The sequence below is a fragment of the Gavialis gangeticus genome, unplaced genomic scaffold (assembly GCF_001723915.1).
Source record: "Gavialis gangeticus isolate Ggan-Ray unplaced genomic scaffold, GavGan_comp1, whole genome shotgun sequence".
In the NCBI taxonomy this organism is placed as follows: domain Eukaryota; kingdom Metazoa; phylum Chordata; order Crocodylia; family Gavialidae; genus Gavialis; species Gavialis gangeticus.
This window is the reverse complement of record NW_017729019.1, coordinates 11,154,528-11,167,639: the sequence shown is the minus strand read 5'-3', so window position 1 is coordinate 11,167,639 and position 13,112 is coordinate 11,154,528. Positions and strand designations below refer to the sequence as shown.

Below are 13,112 nucleotides of genomic sequence, written 5' to 3'. Positions count from 1 at the left end.
GCGACAGGTGTCCCCTTTTTTGGAACTGGAAATATGGTAACCTAACAGTACACTACAGCAGCCCGGGAGTTTCTAGGCAACAGTCAGAGCCCATTCACAAGAGCACACGCATGATTTGCACTGAGGTTCAGAGGAGCTGGGAGATGTTTCACACCAGGTTGCAGCACAGGGCTCAGAAGGCCCTGGGTGCTTCAAAAGATTTGGGGCAGTGGGGAGTGTGCACCAGTATTTGTCTGATTTTCACCTGTTTGAGGCCATCACCACAATGCGAGATGGGGGGAAATGACAGTGCATCAGCTACTGTTATCACTTATCATTTATTACTGTAGTGCCAACTCAACAGCAGGCCCACCAGTCTCCTTCATACATACCAAACCCAGAAATGCAGATGCCGAGGGCATTTCCTCAGTTTATTGTCACTTGGTTTACACCAGGAGCAAACAGTTGCTGCGCTTTATCCTAGAAGTGGCTGCATTTCGGCACTGAATGTGATTTCTGTATGGCAAGTGTGCAAATCCCTTTAGGATCTGACCAAAAGCCCCCAAATTTTATATTTTCAATGTTCGCTGAAAACTTCCGAACATTCAAACAATCAGAAAACCTTGGCACAGGATGAAAACTAGGGCATGGGGTAGGCTTTCTAAAATTAGGAATAAACCTGGACTGCGTGGGCAGCCGGGACAAGGGAATTTCCTACGTGTCCTTCTGATTCATTGAAACTGAACTGTGATGTATTGCTTGCTTTCTCGAAACCAAGTTTCACCTTTGAGTCACTGCTCTCCACCTAAGAAGACAAGAAGGTCTGTAAGGGACTGGTAGCAAGACATCAGTTAAAGACCGGGGATGTGCCAGAGAGGAGAGATGCACACTAGTGCAGTTACAACAGCAGCTAGGTCTATGGGCAGCCATGGAGGTCAGGTATGAGAGGATGCGGTGGCTTTGCCTGTCTCTGCTTTCATATTAATCCTGCTTCATCTCGCAGTGCTTGGTGCTATTGACCTGCTAGGACAAATCTGCTTGCTTCAGGCAAGGGGAAAAAAAAGATCAAAGACTCAAACTCCTTTAAAAGGGAGACAAAGTTATTTTGTAAATCTGGTATCTTTTGTTAGACCAACTCAAAAAAATGGAAAAAATCTTTGCAAGCTTTCGGGTATAAATACCCTTTGTCAGGCTGACAGCATCTGCAGTTGGTGTGTGCTCTTTCTGGATGGAGTGAATAGTCAAGAATAGCCTAAGAGGGAGTGCACCAGAGGATCACAGTGGGGGCATGCAAGAAACTCGAGCGCCGTGCTGAACTTGCATGCCGTAAACGCCACTCAAAGGTGCTTTTTACCCCAGAAGGTTCAAGTCGAATTCTGCTTCGAAGAACTGCATAAATTAGTCCCTCAATAATTCCCCACTGGACTCTAAGATCTTCAGAAAAGGAGCAATACGGTCATGTAAGTCTGTGCTGGAAACTGTGGGCACAATAAGCTGATCGATTGTGTTACTCCTAGCCCTGCAATCTCAGCGCTGGATCTGGAGTCAAACCTCCCTGCTTGTTCACTATTGTTAGTGCTACAGATCAGGCAGGACCAGACTCTCCTCTCTCAGTGATGCTGTGCAGCCTCCTGGTTTCCAGGTTGCACCTGCAATGGCTGCATCTAGGCCGGTTTTCATACCTTCCCACTGCCGTCACCAGTACTTTCGCTTCACTAGCTAGTGCAAACTACTAGTATTTCAATCCTCCCACCCTCCCAAATCCAGGCAGGCATCTTATGGGCAAGCCCCAGGCCGGGAGGCGTTGTGGTTCAGATGCCCCCAGTCTCGCTTGATCTTAGCCAAGGGATCAAGACCCAGCCATGAGCATGGCAGGGGCCATCCTCCAACCCAGGACTTGCCAAGCCACTACTGTACTGGTTCTGATAGGAAATCGGTACAAAAATGTCCTGAGTGTAGAAAAGGTCTGGTAACCATCACTACTGAGAGGTGAGCAGAAAATATAGCACTCCACTGATGTATCTTAATGCTCTGCTTCGCTCTTCCTTCATGCTGGGAAAAGCTGTCAGGAAGGTTACGAGGCGCTTGGGTTAGGAGTGACCATTCCCGTTAATTCAATCTGTGTGGTATCATGTGCTCTCTCAAATGTTAGCACTTCTCTGCTTTGGCAATGAAAAGCTAGCCAGCCTCACCGGATGTAAGTGAGATTTCCATTCAGGCTCGTCAGACCTGCAGTCCTTTTGCTGCATATGCTAAAGGGAACGTGCATTTCCTGAGGGACTAATGGTCACTTTTGAAACGAAGCAGCAAAAGTCCTGGCATTGCTATCGGCCTTGGTTTAAAATCACGGGATCTCTTTTGCAATTTGAAAAGCATTCTCAAATCACATTTGGGCTCAGTGTCCTCAAGTGTATGCAAAACGTGCTGGTGAAGGGAAAGGATGATTGTCTGCTAGAGACTACAGACTGAAAATTGGGTCTAGCAAACTAGTAATGGTAGAGATGCCAACTTTAATCTCTTTAAATGGACTGTAGTGTAATTAACCTCAGGCTACTGTTTTTCACGTCGGTGTGACCTGAGATATGTTGGGAGGCCAAGGGTAACTCTCAGTCCCCAAAGCCTGCTGTGCTAGATAGCAACTGATGGTTTCTAGCAGAGAGCACAAATTAAAAAAAATGTCTTGAACGTAGCCAAGTTTCAGAGGTGGGGAGGGTAAAAGGATGAGCTGTGAGACTGTGTTCAAGTGTCTGCCTTGCTTTGCATAGGGTAGGGGTTCTCAAACCATAAACTTGGTGTTTCATTCATTTGCAATGTAGCAGTTGTTAAGAAGATTATAGTGAACCAGTGTCGCCTGGGAACTGCAGATCTAAGGTAAAGAGAGCTGGTTAGCAAACAGATATCAGCCTGAAAGTTGTGTGCATCTTTGCATGCCAGCAAAGGCCGGTAATTTCACTAGAATATTTTACACCTACATGCTCTAGCAATGGGATTAAATTCTAGGGAGGTAAATTCAGGGGTACTGCTGTGTTGTGCTTGGAAAAAGCATCCCCTCTTTCATTAAGCGAGCCTTCGGTTGGAGGGGGAAGCTGAATTTCCTCACTGGTGAAGGTTGGGATGAGAAGCACTGCTCAGCTGAAGTTGGGTGGTTGTGTGTGTCATGACGAGTGTGGTACAAGCATGAGCATCTAGACAAGCCACCAAAACTGAGTCAGGGGACTTGTCTTCTTCCTGAATGGCGCCATTAAGTATTTCTTTGGCTGGTTTTGGAGCTGTGAGACAGCTTCGTCTTTTTGTAGCCCTAAATCATGGGTTACGCTGAACAGGCTACAGGCATACTGCAGAAGGCGTCTGTCTATCTGACAGCACGCTGTTTTCCAACACCCTCCCAGAGCCAGAGAGACAGAGAAGCCTACAAATGCACCTGTTAATCCGGGTTATTGCATGATATAGGTGAGGGTACCAATGAAGGACTTCTACTTACAGGATTTGATTTGCAACTCACCGTATGTGAAGAGGTGAAATTACTTTCAAATGAAATCTTTGTAAGTATTCTTCTTATTCCCCATACAGAATTGCCCCCTTTGAGATAAGTACTAACTCTTCCTGTTTAGGACTTATTTAAATTGTGCGTGGGAGAGAAAAGACCTCTGTGACTGCTGAATAATTTGATCAGAGGTTATTCGGGCTGTTCCTCCTACGGACGGTTTGCATAACAAATTTGACAGCATGCATTTGGAGTGGAGTTAATCCCTGACACTGCATAATTATTGACATGTTACAGACCAGCTTCTACCCACCTCTAGCTCTTAATGTAATGGGGCACTGGTCTGCAAGTGACTTTACCTAAACTACGTTAAAGGGTTTAAATAGCCCCTTTTTTTAGTGACAGGTTAGGAACACTTTCTACTAAATCCATAATCTGGCTAAATCTGATGGTTATTCAAGATATGCTTTTAAATAAGCATCTTGAAAATTCTCCAGCACATTTGAACTGCCCAGTTCAATTTCCTTTACGCAGTTTCTTGAAACTGTGCTAAATTAATTAGAAAAGCAAAGTCGTAACTTTTTCTTGAGGTTGGCTTGTGTTGTTGTTTTGTGTCTTTTTGTAGATAATGGCACTACACCCACGGAGAGTTCGTTTGAAACCCTGGCTGGTAGCCCAGGTGGACAGTGGTCTGTACCCAGGCCTTGTCTGGCTAAATCGGGAAGTAAAGCGATTTCAGATCCCCTGGAAGCACGCAACACGACACAGTCCTCAGCACGAAGAGGAGAACACCATCTTTAAGGTAGGGCAGCGGGAAATAGGAAGACACAGTGTTAAAATCCTTTGAGTTTGTTGGCTTTAATTAGCTTCTTGACTACTGCTTCTCTCACCCCCTGTTTAAACCATTTCCTTCAAACGCAGCAAACTAAGGCCCACATTGTCAAAATGAGTAGTGGTCTTTTTTGGTACCTCTGAGTACTAACCGCATGCAAATTAAGCTTTCTTAACAAGCCTCCAGCTGTGAATGCATGTAGTCACTCTTAAAATTTGAGGCTGATCTTTGTTTTTATTTTGTGTTAGAAAGAAAAAGAAAAAATAACACGGGGGGAACAAAAAATGCTCTGATTGCTACTGCCATAAAAAGTGTTGTAGCTGAGACTTCCCCTGAAAGAGGCAACACACTTTACAGTAGATTTGTTTAGAAACTTTGACTCTTGATCAAAACTGGAATAACAGCAGGACTTAACGGAGCCTGGTGCACTTTGCCTCCAGGCTTGGGCCGTGGAAACAGGAAAGTATCAGGAAGGAGTCGATGAACCAGACCCTGCAAAATGGAAAGCCCAGCTCCGATGTGCTCTCAACAAAAGCCGGGAATTCAACTTGATGTACGATGGAACCAAAGAGGTGCCCATGAACCCTATTAAAATTTACGAAGTGTGCGATATCCCGCAGTCCCAGGGATCAATCATTAATCCAGGTGAGGGCTTGGTGACACAGTGCTGGTTACTAAGTAGGTATCAGTCCAGTGCATGTGCCTGTTTTCTCCGACGCATATTAACAACTAAGCTACCTCTGCAAACAGTTTAAAACTTTAAGGTCAAGTGGAGGCTCTTTGACTAAGCCAATTAAAAGATTTAAAGCCCACATTTAGCTGTGGCATTATGGGTAGTAATGGAGTTAGCTCATTATTTCGAATGATGTTTGTTAAATGCTGCACTGTCCTTGGCAAGCCTTCTCTCCGCCTGCCTCCTACCTCTGAAATCAAGCTTAAGTAGTTTGTGTAGCTGCGTGTCAAACTTCCTTTCTGCTCGTAAATTAGTATTTGATATCGTAGCATGTAAACAGTGGGTTTTTGCAGTGAACGTACTGCAGTTTCCCACCAGAGGACACGTGCTCTTAGCCCCGCAGGTTGTTCAAAACGGATGCCATCCACTATTTTAGTAGCTTCCCGTGTTTCATTGTGGACTCATCGCTCAGTTCGGGTATTGTTCTACCAGGGCGAAAGCTGTGAACAGAACCAAAAACATTCACAATCCAGAAACAATTGGGAATTTATTTGTGTGTCCTGATAGTTGGAAGGTGGCTTCCCCATTTAATGCCGAACCCTGAAAACATTTCGGATAAGCGGAACACAGTGAATTAGAAAAACAAATGTGTTTAAATTAGGAAAAGTTGACACTGTGGAGTTGCTCTAGGAATGACTTTTGCCCAGTACCTTGAAATTTAAGCTTTAACTAAATTCCTTATGAGAAGGAGATCTCTTGCATCTGCTGTGTCTTGTATCTTCCTTTTTTCAGTGTCCAAACAGTTCAGTGTGCTTTCAATGCCTGCTTCCCTCTAGGGTCCACTGGCTCTGCTCCTTGGGATGAGAAAGATAATGACCTTGATGATGAGGAAGAAGAAGAATTAAACCCATCTCAACATGTCCCCATACAGGACACTTTTCCGTTTCTTAATATTAATGGTCAGTACCATAGGATGTGATGTATCCATGATGGCATTGACTTATAAATCAGCCTGCGTGTAATCAACAGGTTTGGGTTGTACCACAGTCTTGATGAACTAAAATTCCTTAATTGTTTCCAGGTGACCTTATCCTTAACCCCTGGCTTCTTTCAGAAATTTATTAAAGCAGCAATGCTGTTCCCGCATGGACAGATAATTTTGTCTCCTATAGCTATAGTAAATTAGATTCCCCTAAATAAGCTTTATTGAAATGATAACTGCCTGTTGTATAAAAGTCAGTCAAAGAATCCCCTGTTTTAAATGTCAGCCTAAAATATAATAATGGAGCCATCTTTTATTCAGACGGCTATATTTTGTTCACCTAGGTTATGGCTTAACAAGTTTAAACAGTAGTGTTGTCTCAGCATTTAAATATTCTTGTGTAGCAGTTTGCTAGGGGTGAGACTGAGGTTTAAAGCTCTCTAGGCAAGCTGGTTAGATACGAGATGCAATGGAGCTCTACCCTGCCGGTACGCTAACCCATGACCTGAACTGCTTTTCCATTTGTTTTTCAAACGTTGCTAACACTTATTCAAATAAAGACATTTAAAGTGTTAGCCACAGCTCAAATCAGTACATTTTACTACCTCTTCCTGTAGTGCTTGCAGAATGCACACTGAAGGCTACCGTTGAATGGGGCTATCTAAATTTGTGCGCATCGAGTTTGTTTAGTCCAGTTCTCTGCAGAGAGGTGCCTGATAGCCAGCCTGTTGACACATCTTTTGCTGATATTGGACAGCTGAAGCCCAAATGGATCTACGTACTGAACTCCCCTGTTGTTCTTTGGCAATATTCGGTGTGGCTCAAAACCAACAATTCTGGTGTTGTTTGGAGGGGGAAGGGATCCTGTTCATATTTCACATGGTCTGTGGATCTGTGATTTGACACCAACTTTGGTCTTACCAGGAGCCGCTGCATTTAACAGGGTAACTGTAGAATAAAAAAATGAGAACAGATATTTTTTGTGTGTGCCTATATTGGACAGTATGGAAAACTAATGGCAAAATTCTTTCTAGCTAGCTGCATGCCAGAATGTGCAGATTACGCTGCCCCATTGATAATAAACATGCACTAACGACTGAGCCAATTAAGAAAGGTGTGAGTTTTTAAAATACACTCAGTTTGCCTGGTTCTTCTCTGTAGATTCCCCGATGGCTCCAGCCAGCGTAGAAAATTGCAGCACTGAAGCGGCGTGGTCCAAGAATGAACCGGTAGATATGGAGATGCCCCCAAGTACTCTGCAGCATGACTTCTTCAGCTCTCCTGAGCTCTGGATTAGCTCTCTCCCCAGTACGTATGTATATGCATTTATGGGGCATCTGTCACTGGAATTGGAAAAGAAGTGGCTTGTTTGTTGTTTTCTACCACACTTGACGTCACGCACTTCAGCATACAGGACTTTAAACTGGACTTCTGCAACTCTTGTATTGCACTGTTCTTCCTACACTAGCGTCTCCCTGCAGGGGTCTTTAAACACCAAGAAAGCCATTCTAACCATTTTCTCTCTTAGTGACAGATCTAGAAATAAAGTTTGAATATCGAGGAAAAGATACCGGGGCAACCACAACTGTCAGCAATCCCCAGGGATGCAGGCTGTTCTACGGAGAATTGGGTCCTATGCCAGACCAGGAAGAGCTGTTTGGACCTATTAGTCTGGAGCAAGTAAAGTTTCCAGGAACAGAACAAATCACCAATGAAAATCAAAAGATTTTCACAAGTCGGCTGCTAGATGTCATGGACAGGGGACTGATTCTGGAGGTCAGTGGCCATGCCATCTATGCCATCCGGCTATGCCAGTGCAAGGTGTACTGGTCTGGACCATGTGCCCCTTCGTCCACCACACCAAACCTGATTGAGAGGCAAAAGAAAGTCAAGCTCTTCTGTCTGGAAACATTTCTAAGTGGTAGGTACCTTTTTTAATGCCGAGCGACCACCTTGATTACTGGCTCTGCCCCTTGGCCAGCACTTAGCCTGGAAAATCGAGACTGGGGTTTGTGACTGGTACTCTTCCTCCTCGCTTTGGTGATGTTCTGTACATGTAGCACCCATTTCTAGGCTCATCTGAAGTAAATGGGAGCCTTTCCATTGACCTCAGTGGATTTTTGGCTCAGTTACAGGATGAGAAGAAAAAGGCAAAGAGATTATCTGCCGAATAAAAGGTTCCTTGTTCATCTCATTGATATGTATCGGTAGCTAGTACAGCTTTTGCGTGTGGGTAGGAAAAAAGAAGTGCAATCAGCTGCTGGAGGTAGATTGGCTCTGGAATACATGGGGTGGAGATACTGAGCTAGGGTATGCTGAATACCCAATTGGAAATATAATGCCCACATTTACCACATTACCTTTCTTCTTAGAACTGATTGCTCATCAGAAAGGACAGATGGAAAAGCAGCCCCCCTTTGAGATCTACTTCTGTTTTGGGGAAGAGTGGCCTGATGGAAAACCTAGAGACAGAAAGCTGATTGTGGTGCAGGTAAGAGCTACTGCCTTGCACAGATGTGCCAGGGCACGTGTGGAACGAGCAGCTGAATCCAGTGGAGGCTTTTTTGCTTCAGCAGGTTTTTCTCCGTTTCAGCACATTCGATAGCAGAGAAACCTGAACTGAAATCAGCAGAGATTTTTTGGCTTTGAAATCCAAGTGGGATGAAATCAGCTTTCACTGATGTGGGATGCTTCAGTGTATAAACCACAGCTTGGCGTTTAGTGAAATTGTTCTGCAGATCACTTCTCCAATACGGGAGATTCCCAATGTATTTGAGGACTTTGCAAATTTACTGTGCTGCTTGGGTTATCGTCCTAATTAGGCTGAAATAACCAAGGTTTCTTTTCTGAACAGGTCATTCCAGTTGTAGCTCGGATGATTTATGAAATGTTTTCAGGCGACTTCACACGTTCCTTCGACAGTGGCAGCGTGCGGCTTCAGATCTCCACGCCGGATATTAAAGACAACATCGTTGCCCATTTGAAGCAGCTGTACCGCCTCCTGCAGACCCACCAAGATACCTGGCCCATGCCAGGCCCAAATATGCAGATTACTCAACCGCTCCCAGCGCAATGACACGTTTGGTCTCCGGCTTATATCTGCCTTACTCCCCAGTTTCTTATCTGTACATATCAAAGGATAATCTTAATTTGTGCCTTGCCTGCATTAAAATGAAACCTGTGAAAATCCTGTATGCAGATGGCCAGATTTCAACACTAGATGGAATTCACTTTTTGGAAGTCTAAATTGAAAAGCTTTAGGCGCAGCATCTTTAGTTACTGTCTCTCATTAAAACTCCTATACTGACAGGCTGTGTATAAATACTAGATCGATGTAAGCAATTTTAATTCTCTTAAGCGTCTGTCAAACGATTTTCTACTTTCCATTAAACTGCTTTGAGAAATAAAATGAGAGAGAAAAAACTCATTATTTTTTATTGTTCTCTAGCTGCTAGTGGCTGGCTGGTGCTTTCTTTGTTTACTATCACGTTTTATACTAAGTGACGCTGTTTCTTTGAACCCAAACAATTAGTCAACATTAAACTCAAAATTAAAACTCAAAGCTGAATATTACAATCGTTAGTGTAATGCAGTTCTGAAGAGTGTAAGGCTAAAATCTGGGCCATCGTCATGACATTTTAGTGTTGCTATATGAGGTCTTTTAAGCCAGTGTTTCACAGGAGTCAGTACTATAAACGTCTCTATCTGAAAGGGAGAAAGATGCAGTGTGCTTCAGGCAGTTAGTAATAAAAAGTTAGTTCGCTACCTAACTGCAGTCGTGCTCCATGCCCAAATACTTAGCCTCTTTTTCTAAGGGAAGTTGCTCTCTACCTATTACCTGTTCTCCCTTTACTTAGCTGCTTTAGGTGAGCGTTGCGTTGCGGCGTGCATCCGATTGTCCGTGGCTACTGAAGAGTACGTGCTGGATGTCAGATTATGATGCAATGATAGATGTGTGCGAGAGAGAGGGACCCGTGTAGGATGTGTGCCACAGCTGGCGTTCCTGTACATCACGTGCTGGCAGTTCTGTTTTCTAAAAGGTGTTATTTGGTCGCGTGATCACAGCACACAGGAACCAGGCCCGCTGGGGGTAATTTGGTTCCTTTCTGTCTAGGTTTGCAGTTAGGAAAGTTGAACTTTACAGAAGATGTTGGCCAGAAAGAAATGATGGTCTTTGTGCTGCCAAGCAGAATTCACAACTCGCAAATTTAACGTGCTTTTATTACTATTTTTGTATGCGTGCCTCATGAGATTGTTAGGTTGGGTGGCTTGACAAATGACAGCTGCCTCCAACCCTACACGCCACAGCACATTTTAAGTGCTTCTTTAAACATTTTTAATCCACTTTAAGGAGGAAAAAAAGTGGGTATCATAGTAAAGCACTGCATGGGGGCCATCAGAGAGGACATTCTGGTTTTCTGCTACTCTGTCGATTTGAAACCGGACGCCTGTATGCCCTCTAGTTTTCCTCTAGACAACAAGGGTTGAAAGGGACCCCGACATCTAGTGCAACCCCCTGCTGCCAGCAGCACCATCCCAAAACAGAACATCCCAGCCAAGCCTTTGTCCAGCCATGCCTTGACCTCCTCCAAGGATGGGTAACCCAGTTCAGTGCTTCCCTAACCTCGAACTCAGCTTCCCTTGCTGCCACCGCACATGCAGATGCAGATGCAGATGCAGATGCAGATGCACATGCACATGCACATGCACATGCACATGCACATGCACATGCACATGCAAACCCTGCTGCTCCCCAGGTTCTTGCAGGCAGGGGCAGGGCTATGCCCAGGGCTGCAGCTTGTGCCTTTAAGAGCGGGAGGGGGAGCGCTGCCTCCCCACATCAGCTGATGAGAGGGCGGGAGGGGAAGCGGAACCCGGGGGCGATGCAGCTGCTCCCGCGCCAGCCGGGCTGCACTCGGGTGTGCTGCCCCTTGCACGCGCCGGCGTGGGCTTGCACGCGTGGGCGGCAAAGCGAGCCCCTTCCCTGGTGCTGGCTGCCTGCAGGGTGGGGCAGGGCCGGGTCCCTGCTGCCTGGGGCGGGGGAGCTGGCTGCTGCTGCCTGATACTCCCCTTGGGGGATTGATTTTTTTAAAAATTTTTTTATTTTTTGGAGAGGAAGATAAAGAGGTAACAACCCTTTGCTCCTCCTCTTATCCCCCCTCTTCTCTGCTTTGCCAGCTGGGAATAAGGAAGAGAGACAAGCAGCTGATGTGCAGCTCCTGGAGGATGCTCTCAGCTTGCAGGGGCGATGTTTTATTGACTTGGGCTTTTCCTCCAAGCCTGTTAGGTTTCTAAACTGCAACCGTGCATTAAGGCCCGTGCCAGCGCCCCCTGAACACCAAAGGGGTGGCGTGGCTGCCAGGATAGGGTTGTGTGTGGATGTGGGGTCTGTTCTGTGAGCTGGGGGGTGTTGGAGAGTTGTGCTAGGTGCGTGGTCTTGCATGCATGCATGTAACAACTTTTTTAGGAGTGAATGCTGTACACTTAAATACAACTTTGAAGCTAAGAAAACCCTCGAGTCTCTTTTCCAGTAGTCTTGCTGCTTGTTTTGGTGTTTTGCAGGAGGTGACTAGAGCTGCAGAACAGCTGATGGGGAAAGGAAAGCCAAATTTCACCCCGGAGCAGCCAAGCCCGTGCTATGGGAACACTGTCCCCTCCGTTACTAATTGCTGCAGCTCAGCAAAACCTTAGAAGAGGGAAGAAGAAAGGTTTATCTCCTGCTGGGTGTTTGCACCTGGCTGGGGAGATCTTAGCTGTAGCTTCTGGACTGAAGCCTGCTTTCCTGTACGATTATAATGCAGTCGGAGTCGAGCAGGTCCGGGACTACTTGCGGCAGGTCCAGGACATCGGCCTGACGAGGCATCCGCTGCACCTCCTCAGCATTGCAGACAATATTTTGATTCTCAACCTGGAGAAGACGGTGCTGCATTTGGAGTCGCTGCTGCTCAGGAGCAAAGTCCTCCTCGTTGATGTCTCTGCGTCTAGGGAATGCCCCCGACTTTGTGAGCCAGAACAAGTGGACTCTCTAAAAGGCCACGTTTCTGATCTACTGGCTCATGTCAAAGCAGTGGAGAGAGTCGCATCCCAGCCGGTCTCCACCAGTCAGATCTTCTCTGCTGATTGGAATCTGTGCACCGTGTTCGGTGTCCTCCTGGGCTACCCTGCTTCCTATGTCTTTAATGCAGAGAAGGGATTTGAAAACTGTTTGTCTCTGACTCCACTGAGAGTTTTCACTGTCCAGGCCTCTTGCCCTCGGATAAGTAAGGATCTCAGAGTCCACATTTATTCCTTCAGTGTCCCAGAGAACCTGTATCCTGCTATGAAGGAGGAGCTGGACTTATGGTGTGGACGTATGAAAGATCTGTTCAGCTCACAGAGTGACTTTGTGAATGTCTTAGTTTCAACAGAGGTGGTTTCCCTGGCTGCTGTTGCTCTGTAAACACAGTGACGTTCGTTATCCCTCAGTTTGGAGGGATGGGTAGGGGATACCAGGTCCCTGCGGTTCAGCCCTAAAGCCCAGAACACCTTACCACGGGCTTGGCCGAAACAGAGGCTCAAAATACGGGCAGTGGTAAGGGGAGTGTGCTAACCTGCTGATCCTCTACTTCCCCTTATCGCTTGTGGCTTAAGTTTTTTCCCTTTCCTAGGAATGCACGCCTGAATTTAAGTACCCACAGCTGTCACAGTCTGTCCCCACACAGCAGATCTGAATGGTAAGCTGCTCAACTTGGCAGCCTCTCCCAAGTGCAACTGAAGTTGGTCCCATTCCCTATTCTAGCTCCCTTGATGCTCTGCACTTGCTCCCAGTGGTGGTCTGCCTGGAAGAATAAGAACGTGGAAACCCTGACTTGTTCTAGGTTTTCCACTAGTTCCACTTGGTGGGTCTCAGTCTGCAAAGCCAGGATAATACTGGCCAGTCAAGAATATTCAAGACAAATAAATTTCTATAATTCCATGGTGCTTCAAATATGAAGTTTGCTATAAATATGAAATAAAATGTTTTGCCCTCTGGGACCTGGAGTCCTCTACTTCCTAATAATAGTGCAAATCTATGTCTGCATCAAAGAGACGCTGCTCTGAAAGCAAAAGAGCTCAGCTGGTACGGGGATTTAATAATGCATTATGAATGCTACACAGCAAGAGCATGCGAGTATGTCCATTG

The 13,112-nt window shown here is 45.7% G+C and overlaps 2 protein-coding genes and 1 long non-coding RNA gene across 4 annotated transcripts in view; all 3 read left to right on the top strand.

Annotated features, from left to right (window-relative positions):
- Positions 1-9,233, top strand: part of IRF6 (interferon regulatory factor 6) — a 16,182-nt gene extending 6,949 nt beyond the window's left edge. For both annotated transcript variants that reach the window (XM_019514058.1, XM_019514059.1), the window contains exons 2-8: positions 4,089-4,265; positions 4,736-4,940; positions 5,805-5,927; positions 7,112-7,258; positions 7,479-7,871; positions 8,323-8,441; positions 8,805-9,233. In XM_019514058.1, coding sequence (XP_019369603.1) covers positions 4,092-4,265; positions 4,736-4,940; positions 5,805-5,927; positions 7,112-7,258; positions 7,479-7,871; positions 8,323-8,441; positions 8,805-9,026 — 1,383 coding nt within the window. In that variant the 5' untranslated portion in view covers positions 4,089-4,091 and the 3' untranslated portion in view covers positions 9,027-9,233. The remainder of the gene's footprint in view (positions 1-4,088; positions 4,266-4,735; positions 4,941-5,804; positions 5,928-7,111; positions 7,259-7,478; positions 7,872-8,322; positions 8,442-8,804) is intronic.
- LOC109295290 overlaps positions 1-10,105 on the top strand; it is a 27,396-nt gene extending 17,291 nt beyond the window's left edge. Inside the window, exons 2-3 of the long non-coding RNA XR_002096718.1 lie at positions 9,808-9,816; positions 10,095-10,105. This is a non-coding gene — a long non-coding RNA (uncharacterized LOC109295290). The remainder of the gene's footprint in view (positions 1-9,807; positions 9,817-10,094) is intronic.
- A 949-nt stretch (positions 10,106-11,054) lies between these two features.
- Positions 11,055-12,843, top strand: CUNH1orf74 (chromosome unknown C1orf74 homolog). The gene is made up of 2 exons (XM_019514057.1): positions 11,055-11,077; positions 11,513-12,843. The coding sequence occupies exon 2, from the start codon at positions 11,589-11,591 to the stop codon at positions 12,387-12,389; it is 801 nt and encodes a 266-aa protein (XP_019369602.1). The 5' UTR covers positions 11,055-11,077; positions 11,513-11,588; the 3' UTR covers positions 12,390-12,843.
- Positions 12,844-13,112: the final 269 nt, after the last annotated feature.